This window comes from Gavialis gangeticus, unplaced genomic scaffold (genome assembly GCF_001723915.1).
Source record: "Gavialis gangeticus isolate Ggan-Ray unplaced genomic scaffold, GavGan_comp1, whole genome shotgun sequence".
Lineage (NCBI taxonomy): Eukaryota > Metazoa > Chordata > Crocodylia > Gavialidae > Gavialis > Gavialis gangeticus.
Window position 1 is genome coordinate 64,119,298 of NW_017729034.1, and position 25,354 is coordinate 64,144,651.

At 39.3% G+C, this 25,354-nt stretch overlaps 1 protein-coding gene across 4 annotated transcripts in view; it reads left to right on the forward strand.

Moving 5' to 3' along the window:
- The window catches only part of LOC109304855, a 116,003-nt gene that overhangs the window by 32,468 nt on the left and 58,181 nt on the right, over positions 1–25,354 (forward strand). For 3 of the 4 annotated variants that reach the window (XM_019527686.1, XM_019527684.1, XM_019527685.1), the window contains 3 exons: positions 15,109–15,195; positions 16,944–17,082; positions 19,259–19,359. In XM_019527686.1, the coding sequence (XP_019383231.1) occupies positions 15,109–15,195; positions 16,944–17,082; positions 19,259–19,359 (327 nt within the window). The remainder of the gene's footprint in view (positions 1–15,108; positions 15,196–16,943; positions 17,083–19,258; positions 19,360–25,354) is intronic. The other variant, XM_019527687.1, reaches the window with a different exon arrangement.

A 25,354-nucleotide genomic window follows, 5' to 3' on the forward strand; every position in this document is an offset into this window, starting at 1 on the left:
AGTCTGTTTGTGACAAAGTTTCACATTCTCAACCTTTTAGCAGACACTGTGTCCGAAGCTGTCAACAAGCAGGTACATACATTCTGGTTCTGGGAAATGTTGGTAAGAATGGAAGACTTGAATGGAAACCTTCTTTTGCTTTCTTTTTGAATTTGAGAGTTGTTTCATTGTTTGCAGAAGTCTTGCACACTTGCATAAAATTTAACTAACTGTACATCCCTGTTCCTATTGAAGGATTGGCACTTTGGTTGATTGATAGTTTGTAAAATATGGTCATTTCCAACCAAAGGACTTTCTGCAGGCAGAAAAATGGCTAAAAGCCTGACTCTGTTGCTTAAGTTTTTCCAGGCTAAGATTAAAAATGCTCTCGTCTAAGTCACTAAAAAACTGATAACAAGTGATATAATCAGGAGATGTGCTTCCTTGTACAGAGTAGGGTAATTATGTTAAACTCATGAAAGTACTAGGATGCAAACCCAGTGGACCTGGCTTTTCAAGGCAGTTTTGCAGGTTGCTAGCAGGGATATTTAATTTCCTACCAATATCTAAAATCTGTCCCTTTAATAATTCATTTGTATCTCTCAAGGCTTCCATCTCCAGAAAGTGTTGTCCTTTCTCTTCCAGTTTACAATGTCTGGTTTCACATGCTATAGGAGAACAAGGAGACCATTATTTGGTCCAGAAATGGGGATTTTGCAATGGCTGAATTAATAAAAGGAATTTGATTTGTAAAAAATAATCTAGTCCCATTTTCTTCTGAAAGTAATAACGGCAGTTGTAAGAGCAGGACTTTATGAGACACATTTTCTTCATTTCCCATGCCTGCCCAGTTTTCCATTCAGCTGACTAGTCAGAGCAACAGGGAAAGCTCTGGAGTAAGGAAGGTACAGGTTCAGCATAGACAGCCTTATTTTGGTGGCTTATATTTTGCAATAAGGAGTTTTAAAAACACATCACAGCCTTGAGGCAGAGAAGAAGGCTGGCAGGCAAATGGTGAGAATACACAGAAGTGACTCATGAACAGTAGTTACTGGTAAGTAACTTCTCTTTTTCTAAGGATATTGAATGCAAAGTGAACTATATATGAGACAATAAAATGTGTTTTTCTGTTTATCATGCAATAATTAATTACATCATCATACCATGTTTTCCTTACATAATGTACTTGTGAAGGCTGCAGCATACAAACCAAGGTTAAATTTTGGACCCCCTGTTTAAATTGAAGTGAAATTACAAATATCTCCCTAGATGAATTAGAGCTTCTCAGAATTCTTGTATGATGGTGTTGTGTTCTCCGATAAGAATGACTAACTGCATAAGCATGCAAATTTTACTGGTATCTTCTCTATGTTTTTTTAAATGCAGTGAATGCCTACGCTGTTAACACCAGTGAACATCATAATAGTGCTACCTAGTGAAGCTCACCATCATTCATTTTCAAAAATCTTTTAGAATTTGTTAATTGAGTAGATTGAACGTAGCCCTCTTAACATTTGCAGATCCAAATGTTTCACAACAAGATGTTCAGTATTAGTACATATGGAAGATATTAGCTTTTCTGCTCTTCTCTGGAAGCAGCAAATATTGCATCTGCTATTTCAATATCAGCTGCTCTATCCACCTTGCTAAACGGACCTTTCTATATTTCTCATGAGTGCCCTTATTTCCTCAAACCAACTGGTTTCCACAGGATGGCTTCATGTGGGACTTTGTGCTTTAACGTCTGTATATATTTGTTTTACCTTTTCCAGTATTTCCTTCTGATTCTGTTGTAGAGGAGCTCGTGGTTGGTAAGGGACACTGAATCTTTTGCACTAACACATACACATTTTGCACTGGACTAGCTCCTTTGCAGTTTGTATGAATATTAGGCCCTCAGTGTTTTTGGGAATCAAGTCCTGTATGTAGTTGACTAAGGCCCTTTATGTAAGTGAGTAAGTAGCAATGAAACTGTTCAACACATGCAAAGGAAAAGTCTGAACTGCTTGGGCAGCTATCTTTCCTTGTTGTAAGCTACAGTCCACAAATATAGTAGAGCCCAAAATGACATCTCTTCTCAGGGTTTGATTTTGTTTATATACCTCTGTGTTTTAATAATGAAGTCTAGCTCAGTCCTTCTTCTCAAGTTTGACTGTTCTATGGTTTCTTTGCAGATTTGCTTAGTTCACACCTTGGATACTTCTCCAAAGACTGACTTCCACCTTCCTTATGAATAATTGAGATAACAGAAACTGTTTAGTTACTTGCCCCATACAATCAATATAAGATAACAAGCTGAGATATTGCAAGGAATTACTGCCAGCTTTACACATACCTTGGGGGGAGGGTTTATCGATGTACAATATACAATTAAAAGTCTGGGGATATAGCTTATTGTAGACTTGACTCTTATTCTCTTGTTTATTTTTTATGTTAGAAATTCCATTCATATGTCACTTTTCTTAGAAGACCCAACAGAGACCTGGAGCATTAGTCAGTGGGATTATACTCAATTGCATCAACTAGAGAATTTCCCTTTTGAGAATGAATGTAAATCTCCTTTTGAAGAAGTGGCCAAAAAAACTGAAACTGGGTAATAAAGCATTCTGGACCTTGGTGATTCACTAGAGGTTAAATGGAAAAAATGTAGAGAGAGGATTTCCGGATGATGCTTCATCCTACATTGAGAGAGAAAGCTGAGGACTCCAATATGTGCAAGTGTTTTGGATTTTGACCTCAGGATCAATTAGTTATGCAATTCATGTTGGTGCAAACTGATTTTATTTATGTTAATAAATGGGACTTTTTATATGAGTAAAGGACCTACAATCTAGCATGTTTCACATAGTCACACTTACAACGATGTGAAAATGGGCTCTAATTGTGTACTGGTCTCTGTAAGCTTCTCTGGGAAAAATTGCGGTCTTTGTAAAGTGTCTATAGGGTTTATAACACAACAAAGTCATGAGTTATGACTGGTGCCCCCAGACAGTATTTCAATAATAAAAAATAATCATCATTTTCAGGATACCTGAATTGTCTTACCAGCAGGATGCAGGTAAAATTGGGCAATCCAAGAGACAAGATTTTGCTAGGAAATACAGTATTTCACTGCTGTTTGTGATCATGCAGCATTATCAAGAAAAAATTGGATGCATATCTTGCTGGGATCCTATGATCGCAGCTGACTTCCTGCCCTTCGGGTGGGGGGCTGGACTCAATGATCTTCTGAGGTCCCTTCCAGCCCTAATGTCTATGAAATCTATGATGCACAGGATTCTTAGTAGATTGGATTTGGAACAATTGGACACCAATAAGTCTGCCTCTTTAATTGTTTAAAGAGGTCATTAACCTGAAGTTGACTAATTGTATGATCACAAGCTGCACTAGGTGGCGCTTGTATTATGTTTGATTGCTGTTACCAACAGGATAAAAAACTGTAAAACCAAAGAGGTTTGAGGTTTGAGGTTTTTTGATGAAAAGTTCAAAGCAAGAGGGAAATCAACATGTTTTAGTTGAAAATCTTTTGCTTGGTCAAATCGGTTTTGGAGGAGAATGTTTCAGCCAATCCTTCAATGAAGTCCTGAAGGTGGGTGAGGAGACAGAGAGGAAGAGAATCGTGTACTTCCCTTGGGTATTGAAGGCAGTTTCAGAACATTTAATCCTTATTTTAAAGGCAGAATAAACTTAAATTTATTTAAATGCCAGCCAGAGACAATCTGGAAACCAAGGTGGTTTTTAATATGCACATCCAGGTTTTCTGTTTGTTCTTTGCTGCTTCATACATGTCAAACAATGCTGAAGTTTGTTCACATTTTCCATCACACTATTCTTTTATTATGTCTTATTTTAAATAATGGAGTTTTATGGAATTCATTTTTGGTTGACCTGGAAAGAGTTAATTAATTTTATATTTCTTTGGAAGATCTCTGAGCAGGGAGTTACACCAATCTTCTAAGATCCAGGCCAGTATTTTTTTTACCTCTTCTTCTCTTCCCCAACCACCCCGGCTTTCTGTCACTTTTAAATGTATGCAAATTATCAAACTTGAAAATTCTGGTTTTTGTGAAACTTTATTTTAGGCAGTAAGAAAATAGATATCCTTTTCAAGATTTTCTCTAATATGCATTGTAAAGAACAATTACATTTGAAAAAAATCAATATCCTGTGTGCTTTCCTATGGCAGCTTCTACCAAATGGTTATGATCTTACTGAGGCCTACAAACTTTCTTTTAAAGTTCACCAACCTTTATCCATTGTTTTTAATATTTCAAACAAAATAAGATGTTGTTTTCAAAGGACAACTTGTAGGATAACATGTTGCTAACCAGCCACCTTAACAACCCTAAGATATCTGCAAAGAAAAGAAAAAGCAAGTTTATGAAGATGTATCTCTAAATGAATCCAGTTCACTGCTCTCCCTCCATAGCATCCACTCCTGCCACTGTTGGAGATGGTCTCCTGGGCTAGATGGACTAAACAAACACAAAGTGAAGTGTGTTTTTATACAACATATAATAAACCTTGGGGAAGGTAATTGTTACAGGAGACAGTGGAGGCCAATAGTATAACCAGATTCACAAATAGATTAGACAAATTTATGGAAGATAGATCCTTCTGGGGCTATTAAATACAGTGGTCAAGGATGTAACCTCAGGCTTAGGACTTCCATTCCATGTATACTTTCTACAGGGCATTTCCATAAAGAGTCTTGCTCTACAACAGATGGTTTTGATGGTGAGAGTGAAACTGAGGTTATCATTCACTCAAGGGTTATTTGTGTTAAATTGTAGCTGCCTTGCTCTTCTTTGTTCTGCAGATACAACCACACAAATCCGATGCTTTCATATAACTTGTACTTATTCTGAAAAAGAACATAATTATTGGTGAGACTTTTTTGAGGCCTGATAAAATATTTCTTAAGGGCTTATCCTCAATGTCAAAACAGGAGTGTATGTAAGTGTGTTTAGTTTAGTTACCAAGTCTGAGCTATCCCATGTTTAAAATATAGGGAATTCAAGGCATATTAGTTGCCCTATCACGTAAACTTCCTGAGGTCAACTTCAAGGCAGACTTTAGTGATGACTTTCAGCATGTTTACCTTGTGGTAAAATGAAAGGAGGCACGGTGATCTGTGCCTTGCCTGAGTCAAGCACCCAGCTTAGGAAGCAGAGCTCCACTTAGAGGAGCAATCCTTACTCCAGTAGACTGGAGAAGTCACTACATAATGCTGGTGTGTTCTAGCTCTGCTATCAAGACTGGCCTAGTCATATGGGTCTGCAGGACTGAATAGAGAGTACTGTGTCTAGGATGCTTGTGTCTCTGAAGGCATGTCTTCACTGCAGCAGTTATTTCACTTTAACTAGTCTAGATGGCATGAGAGCTACCTCACTGTGAAACAACACCTAAGCAACACCCGTTTCATCACTAGCACAAAATAATTGGATTAGTACATGTTGGCTTATGTTATCTTGAGTTAGCCTGTATCCACAAAGAAGTACTAGGTGGAGTGTCAGCAGCACTCTAATTTAGATCTGTGCCAGTGGATACCCCCAGATCAGTGGAAAAGTCCTGCAGACTGAAACATGACCCATTCATAGTCCAGAGCCACCTGGTTGGTAGTGCAAGCAGTGGTTCTGCTTTATATTAACTGAGCTTTAGGTTATAACCTGAGCTTCTATGAAAGGGCAGAATGTCTCCTTGTTTATCATGGTCCTATCTGAAATGTGTTGCAGGCTCCATCTCTTCCCTATTATTCTTTTAAGGCAGTAGTTATCAATGTTTTTAAGATGAGGCATTTCTCCTTAGATTCTTGGTACCTCTCAAAGTGCCAGCTCTTTGCTTTCACTCATTTTTTGATTAAAGAAAAGAATAAAGCCATTCCATGTTGTTGCAAACAACTCGGAAAGAGCACCACAGGTCAGAATGGTTACCCCAGATTCCTATTGGAAATCTTAGGCATGCATACATCTACACTTGACTCGTACGATAAGCCCAAACAGTGCTAATATTGTGCAGCTTTCTTGCAAGGATTTCATGGTGTTCCCAGGTGCCTTAGCACCCGACAAGAGAATCACTACCTTTCAGCTCTTCACAAATGCATGTAGTAGGTATATTACCATATTCCCCCCAGACTCAGTATGCACCAGTGCTGAGAGCCAAGAAAGTAAGTTGGGGTGGGGGGAGAGCCAGGTGGGATGGGGGGTTGGTTCACTGGAGGGGTCAGGGAGCTAAAAATAGCCTCTGGTCCCAGGGGGTGGGGAACAGAGCCTCCCCACCCCCCAAAACTCTACTATAGACCCTGCAAACCCCTCTGATCCTGCCAAACCCTCCTAGATCCCAGCAACCTCCTCCGCACAGACCCTACCTACTGCCTTCCCCTCAATCCCCCCTGCTAGCCCCACCTATCTCAACTTATCTTAGATCAGGTGGCCATTTTAAACTTGATCTAACCTCCTCCTAATCTCCACAAATGTGTGTACAGACCCCCAGTGCACCGCTGCTTGTTTTTCACACTTACAAATGCTTATCCTGCTCTCTGTGTGCAGCTGCCATGGTGCAGACCCCCTAGCTTCTCCTCTCTGTTCATGTGTCCATGGCCTGAAAAATGCTGATGATTTCTGGAGAACTTTGGAAAATATTGTGCACGTTGGGGTCCCGGTCCATACTTAGGCTGCTAAGCACTGCCACAAGACAAATAATAATTCTTGTTTTAAAACCCTTCATATATAGAGCTAAAATCTGAATTAAGGTTGGCTTATAAATACTATACTCCTGATGCTGGATTCTCCCCAGGCTTAGCTAGCTAATTTGGATGGGGACAAACATTGCTACAAATGCCTTTATTTTGTAGAAAATAAGTTTCATAGAGAAGCAAGACTTACAGCTTAGATACCTACTAGCCAGGAAGAAGGCATTTATACACTGCTCTGACACCATTTGGCCACATCTACACTGTTTAGCCAAAACACGTTAGAAATCAGCTCATCTGGTTCTGGGTAAATTTTGAAAAGGACCCAAGATGTTTTTGAAACTTTTAACAGCTTGCTTCATACCCCAGGAAGTTTGATCCAGGATTTACTTTTTATATTAACCATCTCATGTTATATATATTTTCATGATTTTTCTTTCAAACTTCAAATGAATCAAATACACCTTCCTTTGTAGTGTCTCCTGATTTGAGTATGAAACAGACTTATCACCCAAACTGAACGTGGCTCAGTTGATTTTTTCATTGGTCCTACAAGAAATGGGAAAACAAAACAGTTGAAAAAGAAATAAAAAAGAAATACAAATGATCAATAATAGCACCCTGTGCTTAGAAAGAGGTAAAATGTTCACAATATAATTTTTAAATCAATAGTGTGCCACTAAACTTAGTTCTTGAATTCAGTTCCTGTAGAACTGGGTATATATATTTTCTAGTGCATTATGTTCCTTTCTTATTGCTAGGGAAATTTCAGGAAATTAGTATCTTTTTAATACTATCTCTTCTCAGTATTTATTCTCCTGTGTGGTGTTAAAATCTTCTTTGTATGACCTCATCAATAGCTTTGTAAAAATTATTGTAATGTCATTGGGGAAAAAAAGATATTACCATTAGCTGAGAAGTAACCAGTCAAGATAAAATTAATTGTTCAGGAATGAAGATCCATTCAAACAAGAAACAACCAAAAAATAAGCAAATTTAAGATGAGTTTTTTTGGAGTCCTCTAAGAGACTTCGGCAAACACTGTGCTGTGGATGTTTAGTGATGCAATATTTTGCTGAAAGAGTTGTTTTCTTGACCCAGTTAACATGAGTAGTTTTTATTCTAAACAGACCTGGCTACTCTCTTGAGCTTTAAAGACAGCTTTGACTGGAGAGTGACAGAGTTAACCGTCTAATTTAATAGCCTGACTGCAAGTCATTCTCAACTGGACTTGAAATTAAAAATTCACAATCTGGTTCTCTCTGCAAGAAAGGGGAGAAAAAACTGTTTACGAAGGCTAATATATCTGGTGCCACATATCTGGTTCTCTCTACAGGTCCATGTTAAAGAAGAGTTGTAGACTTATTAGCATCCTATTAATATGTGCATAAAATGTAGTCTGTGTCTCAGCCCAAATACACAAGTTGGGAAATCAAAGAGAAATCCTTCACACCTTTTGCTGGCTTCATCCTGAACTTTTATTTATCTTAAAACAACTTCCTTAAGAGAATTTCCTCTTCTAAAGGAAATGCTTTTTTCCATATTTAACAAGGGACTATTGCATTGAATTATGTTCGTAGCTACATAGTTCCCAACAGAGAAGACACTCTTTAAACATTACATTTATAAATCCTAAATTTGACTTTTTTAAAGTAGACATTTATCTAAAAAATGTAAAATGTTTTAGGGGTTTTTTTCCTGCCTCAAATACATAGTGATTTGTTTAGTAATGGATATTAGTTTACTTTATCACAGAAAAATAGATGTTAAAAATGATTTTTCTTAGAAAAATACTATTGTAATAGCTTTATTTCATGGTCTCAGCCATTATAGTAAATTTTGTTTCTGAGAGTCTAATGGCTTATCTTCTCAGGAAAATTATGCTAGTTTAATGCAAATTGCTTTTAAAATGTTTAGTTAATACAGGGGAAATTCCCCAGTAGACACTGATTTAAATTTAAAGAGGGCTTATTTCTATTTAGGCTCTTAGTAACCAATAGATTTAGGTTAAATTGATTATTAGCTCTCTCATATTAAAATGAGAGTGTCTACAAAGAGATTTTCACCAGTGTAGCTAAATCAATTTTAAATACATGCTTAAGTAAAAAAGTGCAAGTCTGCGTGTAGGCAAGGTTTGTAATTGTTGTGAAGTCATACACAAGGACTGTCTGCCAGAAGTACAAGGAGCAAGGTTTGTTTGATAATATCTTTTATTGGACAAACTATATGCATGGGAGAGCTGCTAGAACATTTGTTTTTCTCAACTATATAGTTATTCCAATACAAGATATTGCTTAACAAACCTTGCATCTTGCAAATGCCCTGGAATATCACATCTATAATCCACTCCAGCCCTACTTAGAGTAATACAGCAGTCTTTCAAACCAGATTATTAAGGAAATATTATGAAACTTTGCAAAGCAGAAAAGAGTCACTTTTCAAGCAGGTTAAGAAGGTATTCTTTTATTCATTCAATCTTTGTTTATATAACTGGTGATAAATGAATCTGCTTTGATTATTTCTTAGTCAGGTCTGGCTATGTTTGAAGCTCTCAGCAGTTTTAAACTGCATTTACTAAAGCATCCGGGCCAATCAATTAAAATATAATAGAAATATAATGTATAATATATAATAGAAATATCAAAAATGAAAAAGTATATCTGAAACATTATCATTAAGAATGGATAGGGATGCTGTTCAGATTCTCCAGTGTCCTGTACCTATGTTAAATTTATTTCCCTCTCCTTTCTTTAGATTCCTGTCTGACTTTAGGCCTAATCAGTCATTTCTAGATCTTTGTTGTTGTTTGAATCTGGTGCTGGGTAGCCATGAAAGAATGAATTCCCCAAATCTCCTTATTCTAAACCTCACTTGAAAATTATACTTTTAATCAGTCCTGCCCCCTAAAATCATCTAGATGATTCACCAGAACCTGTGGGCCAGTGTGAACCAGGATAGGGGTGCAAGGAGCGAGTCTTACCCTGGCTATACTGGACGTTGTGTCCCAGATGACATGTGTGTTGTATATGGTAGGCAGGTTAGAAAGGCACAGATGGGGAGGGAATTGGATGCATTTCTGTAAGTGTCATTCTTGCATAGTGACCAGCAAAATCTACAAGCATCTCTGTCCCATTGAGGAGCCAAAGAATTATAGGAAATAATACTGAAATCTCATAGCTCATGAGAATTTAATTTAGTGTTAGAAACTACAGTTGTATTCACGCAATAAGAAATAAGCATCCAGAGAATTTAAGTAAATTTCTTGTGTGTTTTTTAAAGTGTTTCTTTTTTTCCTATCAGTTTTATAAATGTTGGTTAGTTGGCTGGCTGATTGATTGATTGGTTGATTGATTTTTCTTAAACTGTTTGAGTTTTAGTGAATTTAATTGCCAGAGAAAAGTGTCAGATAGATAGTTGTACAACCTGGTGTCTTCTGTTTGTCCACAAACAAAAGCAGTGTGGGTAGCCTCAGTGCAAGCTAATCCCACACCCTTGTGCCAATGTGCCTAAAATCCTGTGGAAAGCCACTGCATCCAATTACTAAGTTGTCATTCAGATTTGTAAAACCATGCTAATACTTACTATTATGGGATTTATTTGCACGTCAGTGTTTAAGGCATCATATTACTGTATCCCACTGCATGTTAATGAGAGTTTGGTATGTGCATTTCTCTGAATGTAGACTGAAGGCATGTAGACTGAAAAATACAGATCCCCCATACCTAGTCCTGGACAAAGAAAGATTTTAAAGTGAATCTCAAGGACTGCATCATTAAGGCCTCAATATCTAAAATGAGGCTCTGATCATTTTTCTATTCTTTAAATTTAGTAGTTGAATGATTATTTCCTAAACTGCCTAGATCTTTATATTGCAAAAATGTACATGGTTTTAGGCTAACTGGGTTAACATGAAAACAAGTAAAGAATAACAAGTGAAGTAAGTAATGGAAAATATAGTTCTTCTGCATATAGAAGAACTAAAAGTTATAACAAATACCTCTGAATAGACATTACAGTGTAAATCATCTCAAACTTTCTATTGCAGGCTCCTCTATTCTGTAGATTATAATGCTTCATTTAAAAAAGTTTGTGAAGTTAAACTTCAGTTTACACAAGGTTTAGGCTAGAGTAGATTTTAGGGAAATGGAGTAGAGGAAGGATGTTACAGTTTAGATAAAAGAAATAATATTTGCTATTCTTGAGCGTATAAAATTTTAGAATCAAAATACATATTTTTCTCAGTTTTTAAATGGAATGAAATGTTCAGGGTTTTTTGTCATGAAAATGATAACAGTTCAGTTAGTGCCTTTGTGGAGTTAAGACAGTTTGTTAAATGGGTAGATTTTCTTCACGTATAAATTAATGGTATTTTTCACCAGAAATTTTAGAAACATTTTTATTATGCAGAGTTAAGCAACGCATCCACGGATTAAAGGATTAATGACTTCATGAGTACTTTTTGGCACATCGTTGTTAGATTATTTTGTCAATGCTTTGCAGATTCAGGACTTCAGAAGTACTTATTGACACCACTGATGGCAGCGGTTCCGTAGAATGAGCTGCAGATGTGGGCATCCAGCCCTTGCTACTTTCAATGCTTTTGAAGTACCTGCTATGTAGATTAGGCAATATTAAAAACATGAGCTGTTGCATCCATGGAATTGAAAAGTGCTTCCATCAAAAATGAAACAGTATTCAGTCTTACATTCTGCGACTGATTCATAGAGTTCATTAGTTGTTCCAATGTCCCATTAACAATATCAGTTGTTTTTATTTTAGGCCAAGAAATTTTTCCTCGTATTGTAAGCCATGTTTTACAATCCTTTGGAAAAATATAGAAGAGGAGGACAGAGAGCTTCAGGGATTTTCCTGCTTATGCTTCCCTTGCTGGGGAAGACAATTCAAGAGAGGATGGAGGCAAGGGGCTTGCCCTCCAGTTCACACAGGTCCCACAGCCTTTGCAGGGAGGGCCTGGGGGTAATCTGTGAGCAGATGTGTACCCCAGCTGCCATAAATTTTAAGGAGCTGTGTTTGCCACTGTCTGCCTCTGTTGTTCACAGGAAAAGCTAGGTGCTGATCCCCAGCCCTGCTGGCTCCCTTGGGCTAGGATCACTGGGGATCCTGCTGCAGATCTGCACATGTGAGTGTACATGCCACCTTCTTCTCTCTCTTACAGCCTAGGTCTGCTGCATTACTGGAGGGCAGCATAAAGCTCTATGATAAGGCAGGGTTAGGCTGTACTGAGCTGTCAAGGCAATATTTGGTCATTTCCTTAACCATTTTGGGATCAGTAACTGTATTGTCATGACGGGTTAAAAGTGAGGTTAAAGTAAGATAGTACAGGTAGGCCAGGCTGTAGCAATACAGATTTCTATCCTTAATCTTTTTAACTCATTGAGACGTGGCTGCTTTAACTGGGCACAACAATGTGACTGAATAGAGGGTTTCAAATTTCCTTTTTCTTGTTCATTCAATGTACATCTGTTAGACCCACATCTGAGACAAACCTGGTGCTTTGTGCCTTTTATAAATAGTTAAAATCAGAAGTAGAAGTCCTGAATCAGAAGCTAGTAAAAGGTGCTAGGGAAAATCCCACTTTGTTTCCAGGCTGTTTCTTGGTCTGGTTCTAGAACCTGGGTCTTTTTTAAGGTTCTTGTAAAATATTCAGGAAATTGATGGCGCATGTGTGGGTTCCAGGGCATTGAGGGCTGTGTTTGCTTTCTTCAGGGTGCTGAATGTAAAATAAGTATAATACAGAGTGTGCATTTTTAGGGGCACAGACCTGAAGTCCTTCAATTCACCAATACAGGGGTGTAAGTTGTAGCCAATTCACCAATGACTCAATTCACCAATGACATCCATGGGAGTTTTGCCTGAGTGTAAATACCTGGATTGGATCCAAAGTGAGTATTAATTTAAAGGCTACATTTAAAGAGAGAGAAGACTTTTGGTTTCCTATTGGTTTGAACATTTTTGCTGTTCAGTGTTGTTCTATGTAGGATTATTTTGTGTTTCCTGTACTAGCATGGAAAGGAAAAAATAACTCAAGTTACTTTATTAAATTCAACATTTATTTCCTTTTATTTTCAGAGCAATAAGAAATTAATTTTACTAGGGACACAAATACTGGTATTTTGTAATTAAACAATATAATCAACGAAGCCAAAAAGCTATCAGCACTGAGGATAAAAAAAAAGAGTCTCAGAGGTAATACAATGACAGCAAAATGCTAGGTGAAATGAAGTAGTGGTCTCAAGAGAAATAAGTAGTTCTAAGGAAGTTGCTAGCATATCATGCCGTACTCTAGCCTAGCCCATTCCAGATACAAGTTAAAGAAAGATGATCGGTCTTCAGGACAGAACTGTGTCCTACCACCAATGGATTCTGTTGTGACTATGAGGAAGTTCCTCAGTGTCTCTCTTTCTCTTCTTGATTTCCCTATCTTCTCTCTGTGTTTTCAGGCGACTTCAATTTCAATGCCTGGAGAGGTTTGGTATCTTAAACTCCAAGTACAGTTTCTCTCTTCCTGTATGGCAGGAGTCTTGACACGGCAAGGTCTCTTCAGTAAAGGTCTTTGTGTTGAAACAGCACTTCAGTTCACTATGAGCTTTTGCACCTCCAAAAATTTTCCCAGCTCTTTGTCAAGACATAAAAGTTAGCAAACTATCTGAAGCCTCCATATTACACCAGTGAAACTCTGACAGCCAAAGCCCCAAGTTCTTCCTATTTCAGTGCTGATTTTTTGTGTCCCTGTGGCCCAGGGAGTAGAGTGGAGTCAAGATTTCACTAACATATTACCAATGCATGCTGGTGGCATCTCATCCCTTTGATATCTTCTAGCCACATTCCATGGGATTAGCAGAACTAATGAGACACTTCAGGACTCTGAGGTACTAGGATGATGATCCTTCAGGGATCTTGGCTGCCAAGTGCTGGGAAGCCCTAACAGCATGTATCTACTATGCATCCATATATCCATACCAGGGTGTTCACCACAAGACCCAAGACATTTTGAAGTTCTACCAGAAGTCCTGTTGTAGGCTTGACCCCTTTGAGACCAATGGTTAGTTTTCACTGGGAAATTTAGCTTCTGAGTCTACTACGACCAACAGTTAGAGACACTGTACTTAACCATCTGTAATAAATCAGACTTACAGATTTTTTGTTGTTTTTTTTTTAAAACAGGTTGTAGGAGCTCCCTGTAGTAAGTAGGTAATCAGAAACATCACAGGTTGATTAACTAAGATCTGAAGAATTCATAGATTTTCACTGGTAACAATAGTTTGATCAACTTACATCTGGCATAGCGATAGCTGAAGCACTTCCCCTGGCATCTATGTAAAATAGTGGAACCACTGACTCCTTCTACCCACTTCTCAGGGTCAGGATGTCTCACGATGTGCTGAAGGAGGAGCCTATTTTCATGAGCTGGACTCTGTTCTTTCACTGATGTTTCAGTGGTGTAACTCCAGGGGGGTTTGTTCCTCTTGACTTAAGTTGGCACAATGGCTTTGGGAATTCTCAGCCTGCCTTATTCTGGAGACATGAGGCCCAAGAATAAAGATCTATTACATCCTGTATTCTATGCAAATGGTATTTGCCTCTATCAGGAGGATGCTGGGTGAAGTATAATTCATGAATGGTTTTTAAAATGCTTGCACAATCCCTTGAAATTCCTTGCTGTATAATTGGAAAATATCATTTAACTAATGCAAACTTTTTAAAATGACAGTTATTTCACTCTCTTTCTTTTTTCTCATTTGGGGGAAACATGTATTTGTTATGCAAATGATTACTATTTAAGTTCATGGCTAAATGTTAAGAAGGATACAGTTTCCTCACCTTCCTTTACAGCGTGGTGTGTTTGAAAATTCTGTTTGTTTTTGTTTTGTTTTTTCATTTAAAAAAAATCCAAATGCCTATGTTGAGAAAAGTGGGAAATAGCACATATTTTCTTCGTGAGCAGATTTTCCTGAAGTCGCCCATTGTGTTTTATATTCATTGCCAGAAGAGAATTTGGAAATAAGAGACAAGAAAGAAAGAGAAGGCTCACAGTATCTTAATTTTATTTTCTTTCTTGAAAAGTGTCCTCCTTTGGTCAGACAGTAATTGCAGTTTCTAATGACACAAAGTTGAAGGGAAACAGAAAAAGACTACAAACAGGTTTATGGGCCTATCAGCAGGAATATGTGGCTACAAATTGCTGAGTAAATGAAACAGCCTGTTGTTTCCTAAGCCTAAGTTTGAGAGTGTTATGTCAAAGCATTTGAGGCAGGACTAGAGCACCAGGCGGTGTTAGGAATACCTGCTGAGTCCTAATTGGTGCCCACTGTTGTTAATGGCTTCCTGTGGCTGAATGTTTACTTGTCATTTGTTTTGTGCTTTGTTTCCCAGCTACTGGAAAAAAATACTGACCAAAACTTCATCTTGCTTTTAAGTGTACGCCTGGACGTCAAGTGCCCTGCTGCAGATTATCTCATGATGCTAAGTACCTCGAGTCTATTCCGCAGTCCAGTAATTATCTGGTATGCTGCAAGAATTACATTTGCTCGTACTAGGGGTCCTGAATTATTTGTAAAACATTTTAATGAATGCGTCTTATTTTTAGCGATCTGGAACTATTGTGTCTGCCATCGAGCTCTGCTTGAACATACATTAAATGAACGCATGATGTTTTTATTTTGTCTATCTAAATCTCTGCCTTCACCTAAAATTGTCTTCTTCTCTCAGATTTGGTTGATCTTAATGAATTAATGTCTTTTGCATTAAACTCCTCCGATATACTTACAGGGTAAGTATACCACACACTGCAGCATTTTGAGCTTTCCCATCCTGCCTACCAGTATGCCTTCAGGCGATTTTTCTCTCTTCCATGGATCAGTATTTCAAACACTTTTCCTATTCAGTTCTTGGCCTCCCTGCTGAGACTGCCAAAAAAGCATGCCAGTTAGCCACTCCATATTGTTACATAAATGTTTGTCTATTAGAGAAAGGAATGAAGTTACCGATTTTGAAAAAGCTACTGAGCAGCTGTTGGAGGGAAACCAGTTTCAGTTACTGCTGATATGGAAAGAATAGAACTAGTAAAAATATCCCAGTCCTGTGCTTGTGAGTTATCTGCTTCTTTTACAGGGATTTTTTTTGTTTTTGAATTACAAACAGAGCCTAAACAGCAACTCTCAGGCCCCTGAGAACTGCATCTTATCTATGTCTGTCTTTAGGAGCTGAGCTTAATCTGCATATCTGACTGTTCTTTCTCAAATGCAGATTTTCACTTTGGTGTGTCTATATATATCTATCTATCTATCTATATATAGCTGTAGAGATAGATTTTTATATGTGGAAGCAGAGCGCAGTCACAGGGGATTGGATCAATTTCTTGGTGATAGAATAAGTGTAGAACTATCTATGCAGTAAGAACATTCTAGGTGTCTTAGGATTTGGGAGTATATATCAGTCAGTGCTGATGTAGAATAGATTTATTCTGGTGGAGGGAGGCTTCACATAATGTAATACATTTTATCCTTGTGGTCCTTGCTTTGTTTGTGGTCAGGACTTTACCATGGCCTACTAGAATGGACAGTAGCTCTTTTACCTTGGTCTAATTGGCTGAGGAGGATATAATGGAACTGCATGTGTAAATGCAAGGGATACTATCTGTTAAGACTGAAGGAAGAAGTGGGTCTTCCCCCCAACCATGCAGTTTTTGTTGGTGTAATCCTTTCTTTTAGATGCATACACATTTTAGTCCTGTGTTTTCTGCTTGGTTGGTTGGGGGTGGGTGGGAATCCAAAGCCATAACTTCCCTTCACATGCTTCTCAAATGGTTATGCTGCCTTTATTATTAAATAGATAATGATTATTCATACTAGTTCAGTAAGAGCTGAATTAGTGTTGAAAGCCTGCTGTGACTGGAGAACTCCTGAGAAGCTTTTCTTTACTTCTCTGAGAGAGAAGTAAATCTAAATGCCAGAATTGCACAGCATGCATCTTTTAGCTCCATTCAATACAATATGTTATGTCCCAGAGTACCTTATATATGGGCCACTGAACAAATCTTCAGACACATACAACTTCTCCTGTACAGTGGGCATATTAGAAAGTTTCTCTGCTCACATGCATTGTGTCAGCTATGGCAAGATTCAGTCTGCATTTGTTAATTACATAATAAGAATAGTAAGTCATATAAAGCTAATAGGAACTTGAAATAATATACTCTTTATTCATTTAACTTCCTCTCTTCCTTTTTTCCTCTCTCTCTCTCTTCTTAAAGATTATAGGATTGCAGAATGAATTGATTAGACAAGGAATCTTAAAGAACCAGCAAGATTATGAAGACTTTTGGACACTAATCCTAGAAGGCAGTCACAATACACAGCTTAAAGAGAAACTTCAGGCTGTAAAATCAAAAAGTTGAGTTCCTTACACATTTTTTTTGTATCAGAATGTTTTTAATGGTTCTTTCTCTCTCTTTACCTTTAGTAAATTTAATTTAATTTGCAAATTTTAATGCCCATAATAAAACATAAAAACAAGAGGATACATTCAACAGACTGTAATAATTGATTTAATATAGATTAGTTATTTGTATCCTCTTAAAACAATCCATCAAAACAGGCAATTTGTGCGCCTAGCCTGTGTATAGAAACATGTGTTCCTCTCACAGTTACTCTTGCCCTTCCTCCTTTGCTCCCTCCATTTGTTTTACATTTATTTGATTCATTGTCTCTTAATTCAGGCCATGATCCTGCAAACACGTTTGCATATAACTTTACTTGCCATGACTAGTCCCAGGGATCTAAAAGAGATTAGTGTTGTGGCCACAGCAATGTGCTCTGCCATCATACATCACCTTTATAGGGCAATATTTTTGTAGGGTCCAAGCCTCAAACTGTAAAACTTGAATCAGAGGAACAAGCCATCCAGCTGATGTGAAATCAGGATAAATCCATAGTCTTCAGTCAGTCTTAGTCTATACCAACTGAAGATCTAGACCATAGCCTGGTATATTGGTATTATAATGAGGCGTTGCTTTTATTAGGACCTCTGAGTGACACTATTATAATTTTCATATTATAATATTATTATATTAGTAATAGTATTAAAGGACTATTCTGGGTTCATTCTTTAAAAAATATGCAAATTATTTGAACCACCATCATCACAATCACAAAAAATTTCAGGTAGCCTGAGGACTTGTAGCATCATAATCATGAGTTTGATTTACGGTCCATTGATGTCAGTGGAAAGAAGTCTGTTGAGATCAGTGAATGCTGGCTTGAGCTCAGTAGAAATACATTTTCCTTTTTTAACTGTAAACTCAATTTCAGAGGGAGCAGAACTGCAATAGGACAATTCAGCAATACAATTCATGCTTGAGAGCCAATAGTTTCTTCCTGGCCAATGCTTTAGCAGCCAAAGTGCACAATTAATGGACTACAGTAGAATAAATGCAACTCAAACTTCATATTTTTTTAGTTTCATTCTGTTCAGGGTTTTGTGGGTTTTTTTTAGTTTTTTTGCATGTTCATGGTCATTTCATACGGGGGGGGGGGGTGCCTGTATCTATTTTAAGAAATTGCATTCATGATTACCAAAACAGCTTTTGCAACTAGTTGCCGACTATGCCAATTCATATTTTTGTGTTCAATTATGCACATGGCCTTTTGAAAATCAGAACCAAAGCTTTCGTATCAAATAAAATTTTATTTTTTGCATGTGCAATAATGAGAGAGAATTACATATATATCGAATACTTCGGCTTTTAACTAAGTAAACAGGAGAGAGAATCATGCAGGGGAAGCTAGAGGGCTTGAGGAAGAAAGCAAGAAATACTGTAATGGTTTTACAAGTTATTAAGCCAGAGATTGAGAAGAAATGTTAGTTTCAGCTGACTTTGTATCACTTTTGGGGTAAGGTTCCAAGTGGCATGCCTCTCTGAAACCCTTTCACTTTTAAGTGAACAGTTCACTATAGCTGTCCTGTGATCTTGCGGTGGTGTTAAAACCCACGGTACAATTCCTTTCAGTGGAATGGAATGGGAAGTGCTCCGCAGCTGTAGACCAGAGGATTGGTAATATCACAGCCACTTATTTTGGTTTTGCTGTCATTTTAAGTTCCTAGGACAACATGCAGTAGGGCATGAAGTGGGGTCAGGATTCTCCACAGAACCTTGAGATCTGGAGGGATCCAAGGTCAGCCCCCCTGCCCTTTCCACACAGCTGCTAATTACTATCATTTTCTCTGACCTCCCACAGAAAATCACCATTGACTTGAATTGTCCATGCACCAAAAAACCAATTCTTGTTCCCTTATGTGGGTTCTTCAATGGAAGGAAATGACTGAGCCTTTCAGTCTAGTAAGATTTTACAGAACTTAAGCTTAACCTAGCTCTGCTTTCAAACTAGAGTTGGTGTTGAAGGTTCTCAAAGTCCATGTAGAGAGTGAGTTGAACTATCAAGACTAGGGAGTAAGGAGGAACATTTATAACACTGGACCAGAACAAGAAGGATCACATTTTAGTTGCTAGTTGCAACATTATTTATAACACAGGAAAATATGGCCATTATTTTTTTTTTTATATTACAGTGATTGCTCTTAAGTCTTCACCTTCACATGTTCATGGGAGAAGCAGTGCAACAAAATTAACCAAAGCTCTTCTGAACAAACGCTACGGACAGCTGAAAAAAGTAAGTCATTCTTTTACATTCAAAACAAAGAAAGTGTCCCTAAAAGTCCTTCTTCCAAACAGTGCAGCTTCAGCATGCTTCCTGCTTGACTTAGGATGGATTATCTCCTGTGCCCAAGCATCCTTTGGTGGAGAGAGCCACCTCTGATTTGGCTTCTCGATTGTTAAGGCCAGTCTGCACATGCAGCAGAGCCAGTTAGGGGGTTCCCCAATGAAAGGCTCCATAGGGCTTATTTGCAATGAAAGGTGCAAGACAGTTCTTCTGTGGGGATAGTTTTGCTGGCATAGCTATGTTGGTAAGGGTGAGTATGTTGTGTGTTTGAGAGAGAGAGGAGAAATTCTTAACCAAATGTTGCTGTATACTTCCAAAAGTGTTAAGTATAGAGCTTGCACCTCTGCCCCTCCACAACCCCCTTTTCCCCAGCGTGGCCCCTGTTCTGGGTTGGAGAAAGAATTCCTGCTGCCAGCATTGGCTTTGCCAACTGAGAATCCCACTCCCAGCAAGGAACCTTCAAGTACCATAAAGAGGCCAGATTGTATTTGGGAATTGGGACCTCTGTTTGTGCAGTTTCTTATACTTGTAGCCATGATCAGAGCATCTGAGGGCTCATACAGACATTTGGGGAGGTTAGGGGGAGGTTGGCTTGAGCTAAAAATGGCTACCCAATCTAAGGTAAGTCAGGATGTGGGGGCTAGTGGTGGGACTTGGGAAGATTAGGGGCAAGCAGGCTCTTGGGGAGGGATCAGATGGATTGGGAGGGAGGCAAGCAGGGTCAGCAAGGGAATCGGGGCAAATGAGATCTGTGGGGAGATCAGGGGGGCTAGTGGGGTCTGCAGGGGGGATTAAGGGGCTGGGGGGCAAGTGGGGTCCACAGAGGGAGTTGGCAGGGTTCGGAAGGGTTTGATGGGATCAGGGAGACTAGCATAGTCCATAGGAGAGGGGCTATTTGGGAGATGGGAGGGCTCTTTCCCCCACCCCTTGGGACCAGGGGCTATTTTTAGCCCCCTGCTCCCCCCCACACAAACAACCCTCTCCAGCAACTAACCTTCCCCTGCATTTTGCCCACTGCTCCCCCCACTCTGACTTACTTCCTTGGGTCCCAGCACCAGTGAATGCTGGTAAAACTGGCATCAGGAGCAGCTTGAGGGATAGGAAGTTTGGTGGGCTCAGGGAGCCTGGCCAGTCCAGTCCATGGGGGCAGGGGTTGTACATGTGGTGGAGGGGCTGGGGGACTAAAAATAGCCTAGTGCCAGTTGTGCAGGAGGTAGGAAAAGTGGAGCCCCAAGGCTGGGGCCAGTGGCTGGGCTTTCCCAGTCCCAGATCTGTTCTGGCAACTGCACAGAAGTTCAGTTAGTCAGTCTCACCAGACACGATCTAAGATAGACTACCTCAGAAGTACACTTAACTTAGAAAAGGTTGGCCCATTTTAGACCGATCTAACTGTCTTGGACTTCTGTACAGGATTTAGATCACACTTAGATAGACGTAACTAGGAATCTAAGTGTAAGGTCCACACCTGGGCTAAGTAAGAAAGATAGGGCGGCCACTTTTGATGCAGTCTGAACTCCCCCTAACCTCCTCAAACATCTGTATGTACCCCGAGTGACTCTTGGAAATGAAACAAGAACAAATAGATATTGTCCTTTCTTCCCTGCCAGCAGGAGACTGGCCTGGGACTGTCCTCTTACTCTCTTGAAAGTTTGAGAGTAAGGCTACCATTGTTTCCCTGTTCGTATCTATGAAGTCATTTACCTCTTCAGGTAAGAAGTAATTAGCCAACAGTATTAATTAAAGTACACACAGTGTTTTCTTGCTAAAAAAAACATTACGTGAGATTGAGGAGTCTCCTGCTGCTGGGAGCGGCTCTGCACCTTCCTCTTTGTATCCCAGGTCTCGTGCCTTTCCTACAGAGTCCTAGTGGAAGGGGAAGCACTTGAGAGGATCTGAAGGCATAAGAATAGAAAAAAAGAGAGAGATTTAGGGATGCAAATTTACAAAAAAAAAATTTTTATTTTCTGCAGAGGGAAGGTGACTAAAAAGACTGAGAGACCAGGCTCACTGAATTTTCACCATCAAAAATCTCTCTTTGTTGACAAATGTACTTTGTGTCTCATGGGTGTGCAGGTTATAGTCTTCTTTCCAAAGAGTGTTGCCTTTCACTTATGGTATATATGGCTGCTTATTTAATGCTAGTCATATCCATGACAGCTTCAGTACAAATGAGAACTTTCTCAGTATCTTGTGTTGGAATAAGACTGTGTGCAAGGCAAAGTGATGGATGATACTTGAAGTTTTTGAGATCCTAATTCACACTCCTAAATCCAGTAACATTTTCTAACACTCCACAGAACATTGCTCAAGTAGAAAGTCCTTTCCAGGTGATGTGGCAACCAAAACTGCCTAGGTATAAGAGGCAGGAGGCACAAGACGTTGCCTAATTTACCTTGGGTCCCTTCCCCAATCCTTCCCCCACTCCACCTTGCTTGTTTCCCCTCTCTTATGTACAGTTCACCAGCTGTGCCCTGGGAGATGGGCTGGGTCCTTCACACCTCAGTGCAATGAACACATCACTCTTCCAATCTGCTAAACATAGCAGTATTTCTTGGGCCAGTCTGTCAGGTTGCTGAAGCTAACTGAAGGTTTAATTTGCAGTTTGCATTCTTTTCCTGGGTACTGCATGCTCTGGAGAGAAGTCAAAAGCAGTCTGATGATTATGGACTCAGTAGTTCCATCTCCCCGTTTATCTTTTAATTTAATAAAGTCAGTCTGACAGACATTTCACATGCTGGACTTACTAAAATTGTTTATACCATGAGGAAAAATGCACACAATCTCTTACTACAAAAAGTAAAAAAATATTGTCAGTTTCCACCTTCTCTTCCTAAATGAAATGTTGTAATGCAGGTCTTGATTTTCAGGCAGGTTTAGCATTTCAGCTTTGTAAAGTAAAGCATGTGGCTTTACTTGAATAGCATACCAGTGTGCACAGTTGGTCATCTGTGCACATGAATACCTGATTTATACATGCAATGAGTGACAATATGTGTGCGAGTTAGGTGTACAATTGCATTTGGACTCTGCCTGATGTCTGACAACTTAAATTAATCTTGACCAAAATATAATCTGGATAGTGAAGTATCTTCAAGGGCAACCATAATGGTATATTCTTGGTCTGAGAATGGTATAAGACCAAAATAAAGGTTATTCCTATTTCTTTTTATATTTTAATTGATAGCTCCATTTGTGCAAAAAACCTGTTTATATGGTACTCTTTATCATTAGATGACTATACAAACATAAATGAATCCTAACAGTATATTTGTGATGTAAGTAAGCAGTTCTATGGATGGAGAAGTGGAGGCCTGGAAGAATTAAATGGTTCAGCCACAGAAGGGGTCACTGTTAGAGCTGAGACTTAACATAGGGAGTTCCTGGCACTCACTCCTTGACTCAGACTTATGGACCAGAGGCAGGTGCTTCCAGGTCTCCTCAGCTCTGACCTGCAACATTTTTCCTGTTGTAGTCCAGAGCCTCTCAATGGTGTGAAGGGATATCCCTACCCAATTGAATAGAGGGAATCTAACTGAAGAGGGGAAAAAAGTTGAAAAATGGCGTGACCAAAAAAATATAACCAAATTTAATTAGCATTTGTTTTAATATTACTTTAAAAAAATCTTTATTTACACAACAGTGTCATGGCATGAGATAGAAGACGTATGAGGCTGTTACATGTGATTCCAGCTTTTGATGTCTGTTTTCAAAGTTGTATTCTTTGGCTGAGGTCAACTTTTGGTGTCTTCCATTGTGAGAATGTCCTTTCTCCTTATCTAATAACAGCTTGAACATTTAAAGATGTATCCAATCCCCTAAATTATATATGAAGACAGAAATTTGTCTTGCATCAGCCATTTTCCCTTAAACCAAGTCAATGCCCACAGGAGTTCTGTTATTTTCTCCTCTTCCTTTTGTTTTTGTCAATGTTAAGCTTTTTTATCCTTGCATTTCTAACTTACCCTTCATGATGGCATCTACATGCCAGGCACAAAAAATAGCAGTGTACTCCTTTCCACTTCATTCCTTCCCACCATTTTCTGATTCAATCATTATTAGTTAATATTTTGGTCCAACCACTTGATGAAAGATATGGCCCTGTCATTCTCCCAACCACAAAACTGATGGCTCCCCCACTGTGCTCTAAAACTGGCCGCGTATGAGATTTTCATCATGCTAGCAGGAAAGAATTTCACTGGAAGGCCCACCTCCTAAGAAGACTCGGTGCCTTGCTGGCTGCATTTCACCTTTGGCTCTTACAGGTGTTATCACTGCAAAGGGAAATCGTCTATTTGTCAGGGAATGGAGATAATTGGAAATTGCTGCAGCATACTATGGTGGGCTCTCTTTTTCATTTAAAGTGGATTCCTGCATACTGTCCCATCTAAAAGTCCCTATCACCCTTCACAGTTAGCCCAAGGCAGCCTGTGCCACACCTGACCTGAGGGTGACAAAAGCCTGGATCTTAGTGGCTGGATCCTTGTCTGAGAGGAAAGACTGTGAATTTCTGCCTAGTCGAATATGATAGGAGCTGTTGCTGTTGCTCCAAGTGTCCTATGCTCAATCCTAGCAGGCCTCAGGACCAGAAGCATAATGAAGGGTGGGCAACCAGTACAGCAGCCTCAGACAATCAGGACACCAGCCCTGGGCATTCACTTAGAGGGTGTGCAGGAAGAGCAGCCATCACCACCACCACCACCAAAGCTGGCCCAAACATCACCCCTGCTATAGCTGATCCAAATCTGCGCTGCCCAAGCAACAGACCTTGGCCATTTCACTTCTGCTCAGGACTGTAAGGCTGCCTTCAGTGCTTGGAAAGTGGGTGGCCCTGGTAGTGAGTGAGGGTAGCATCCCCTCCAGCTCCTCTCTCATAACTTTTCTTCCTAGTTGTGTTTTTTTCTTTGGCTGGATTGAGCCACAGTCAGCTGGTTTTTTTCCATCATGTACTAATTCCTCTCAAATGTTATCATGTCATTGCAGCCTCAGGATTAGCTGTGGCTGCAATGAAAGACTGATTTAGTTGGTATATGTAGCATATGTCCATGGCTTGCTGGAAGTATGTCCAAACACAGGCACTCCCAAACACCCACTGGGTGCTGCTCACACACGCCAAACCCAGAAATGCACATGTAAAGCTGTGTAGGGGATGTCTCCAGTGATTATCCTCAATGATGCCAGAGACAAAGATCTTGAGAATGGACATGGGAAGGTGGGGAGTGCATCTCTGGGGTAGTCTCACTGCCACAGGTTTGGAACATGTGTGTGGGAGCTGATGAGTGATGTATGTTTGGACATGTCACTGCTGGGACACGTTGCCACCATGGTATGAACATAATAACAGCAGAGTCCTAGCTGTACTGCAGTCAAGAGCTTCTCATACCTTCCCCTAGAGTCATCAACTGCACATAACAGTATTTAAAGAAATAGAATAATATTGCTTAGATGCAGTATAAAAGAGGGTTTGTGTAGGGAGGTTCACTGTGCAGTTAGTTGGTTTGTGGTCAGAACTCTTACTTTGACTTCAGGTGACAGTCTTGCATGTAGGATATAAGAGCAAGCCCTTATATTGCAATGCATAGTCAAGTCATACAGGCAAAATCCAGTTTAGTACATTGTCCACAAAGTAGTTCCTAGACAAGGTTCACGTTTCCCTCTTGCTTTGCTGCACAGTTGCTCCTATAAGCTGCACTTGCCCATTTTTTGTCTCCAGCAATTTATTCAGAGTGTGTGAAATTAGTCCTTGGTAAGGGGGATAGCCCATTATGATGCTTAAGACCTCAAAATTGCAGATAGGTGTATATGCTGTACATTGCTCCTCTGCATCAAGGTGAATTTTTTTGTATGAAACACTGTATAAAAATGAATGTATCATGTAAAATGTGTGTGTGTGTGTGTGTGTGTGTGTGTGTGTGTGTGTGTGTGTGTGTGTGTGTGTATAAATATA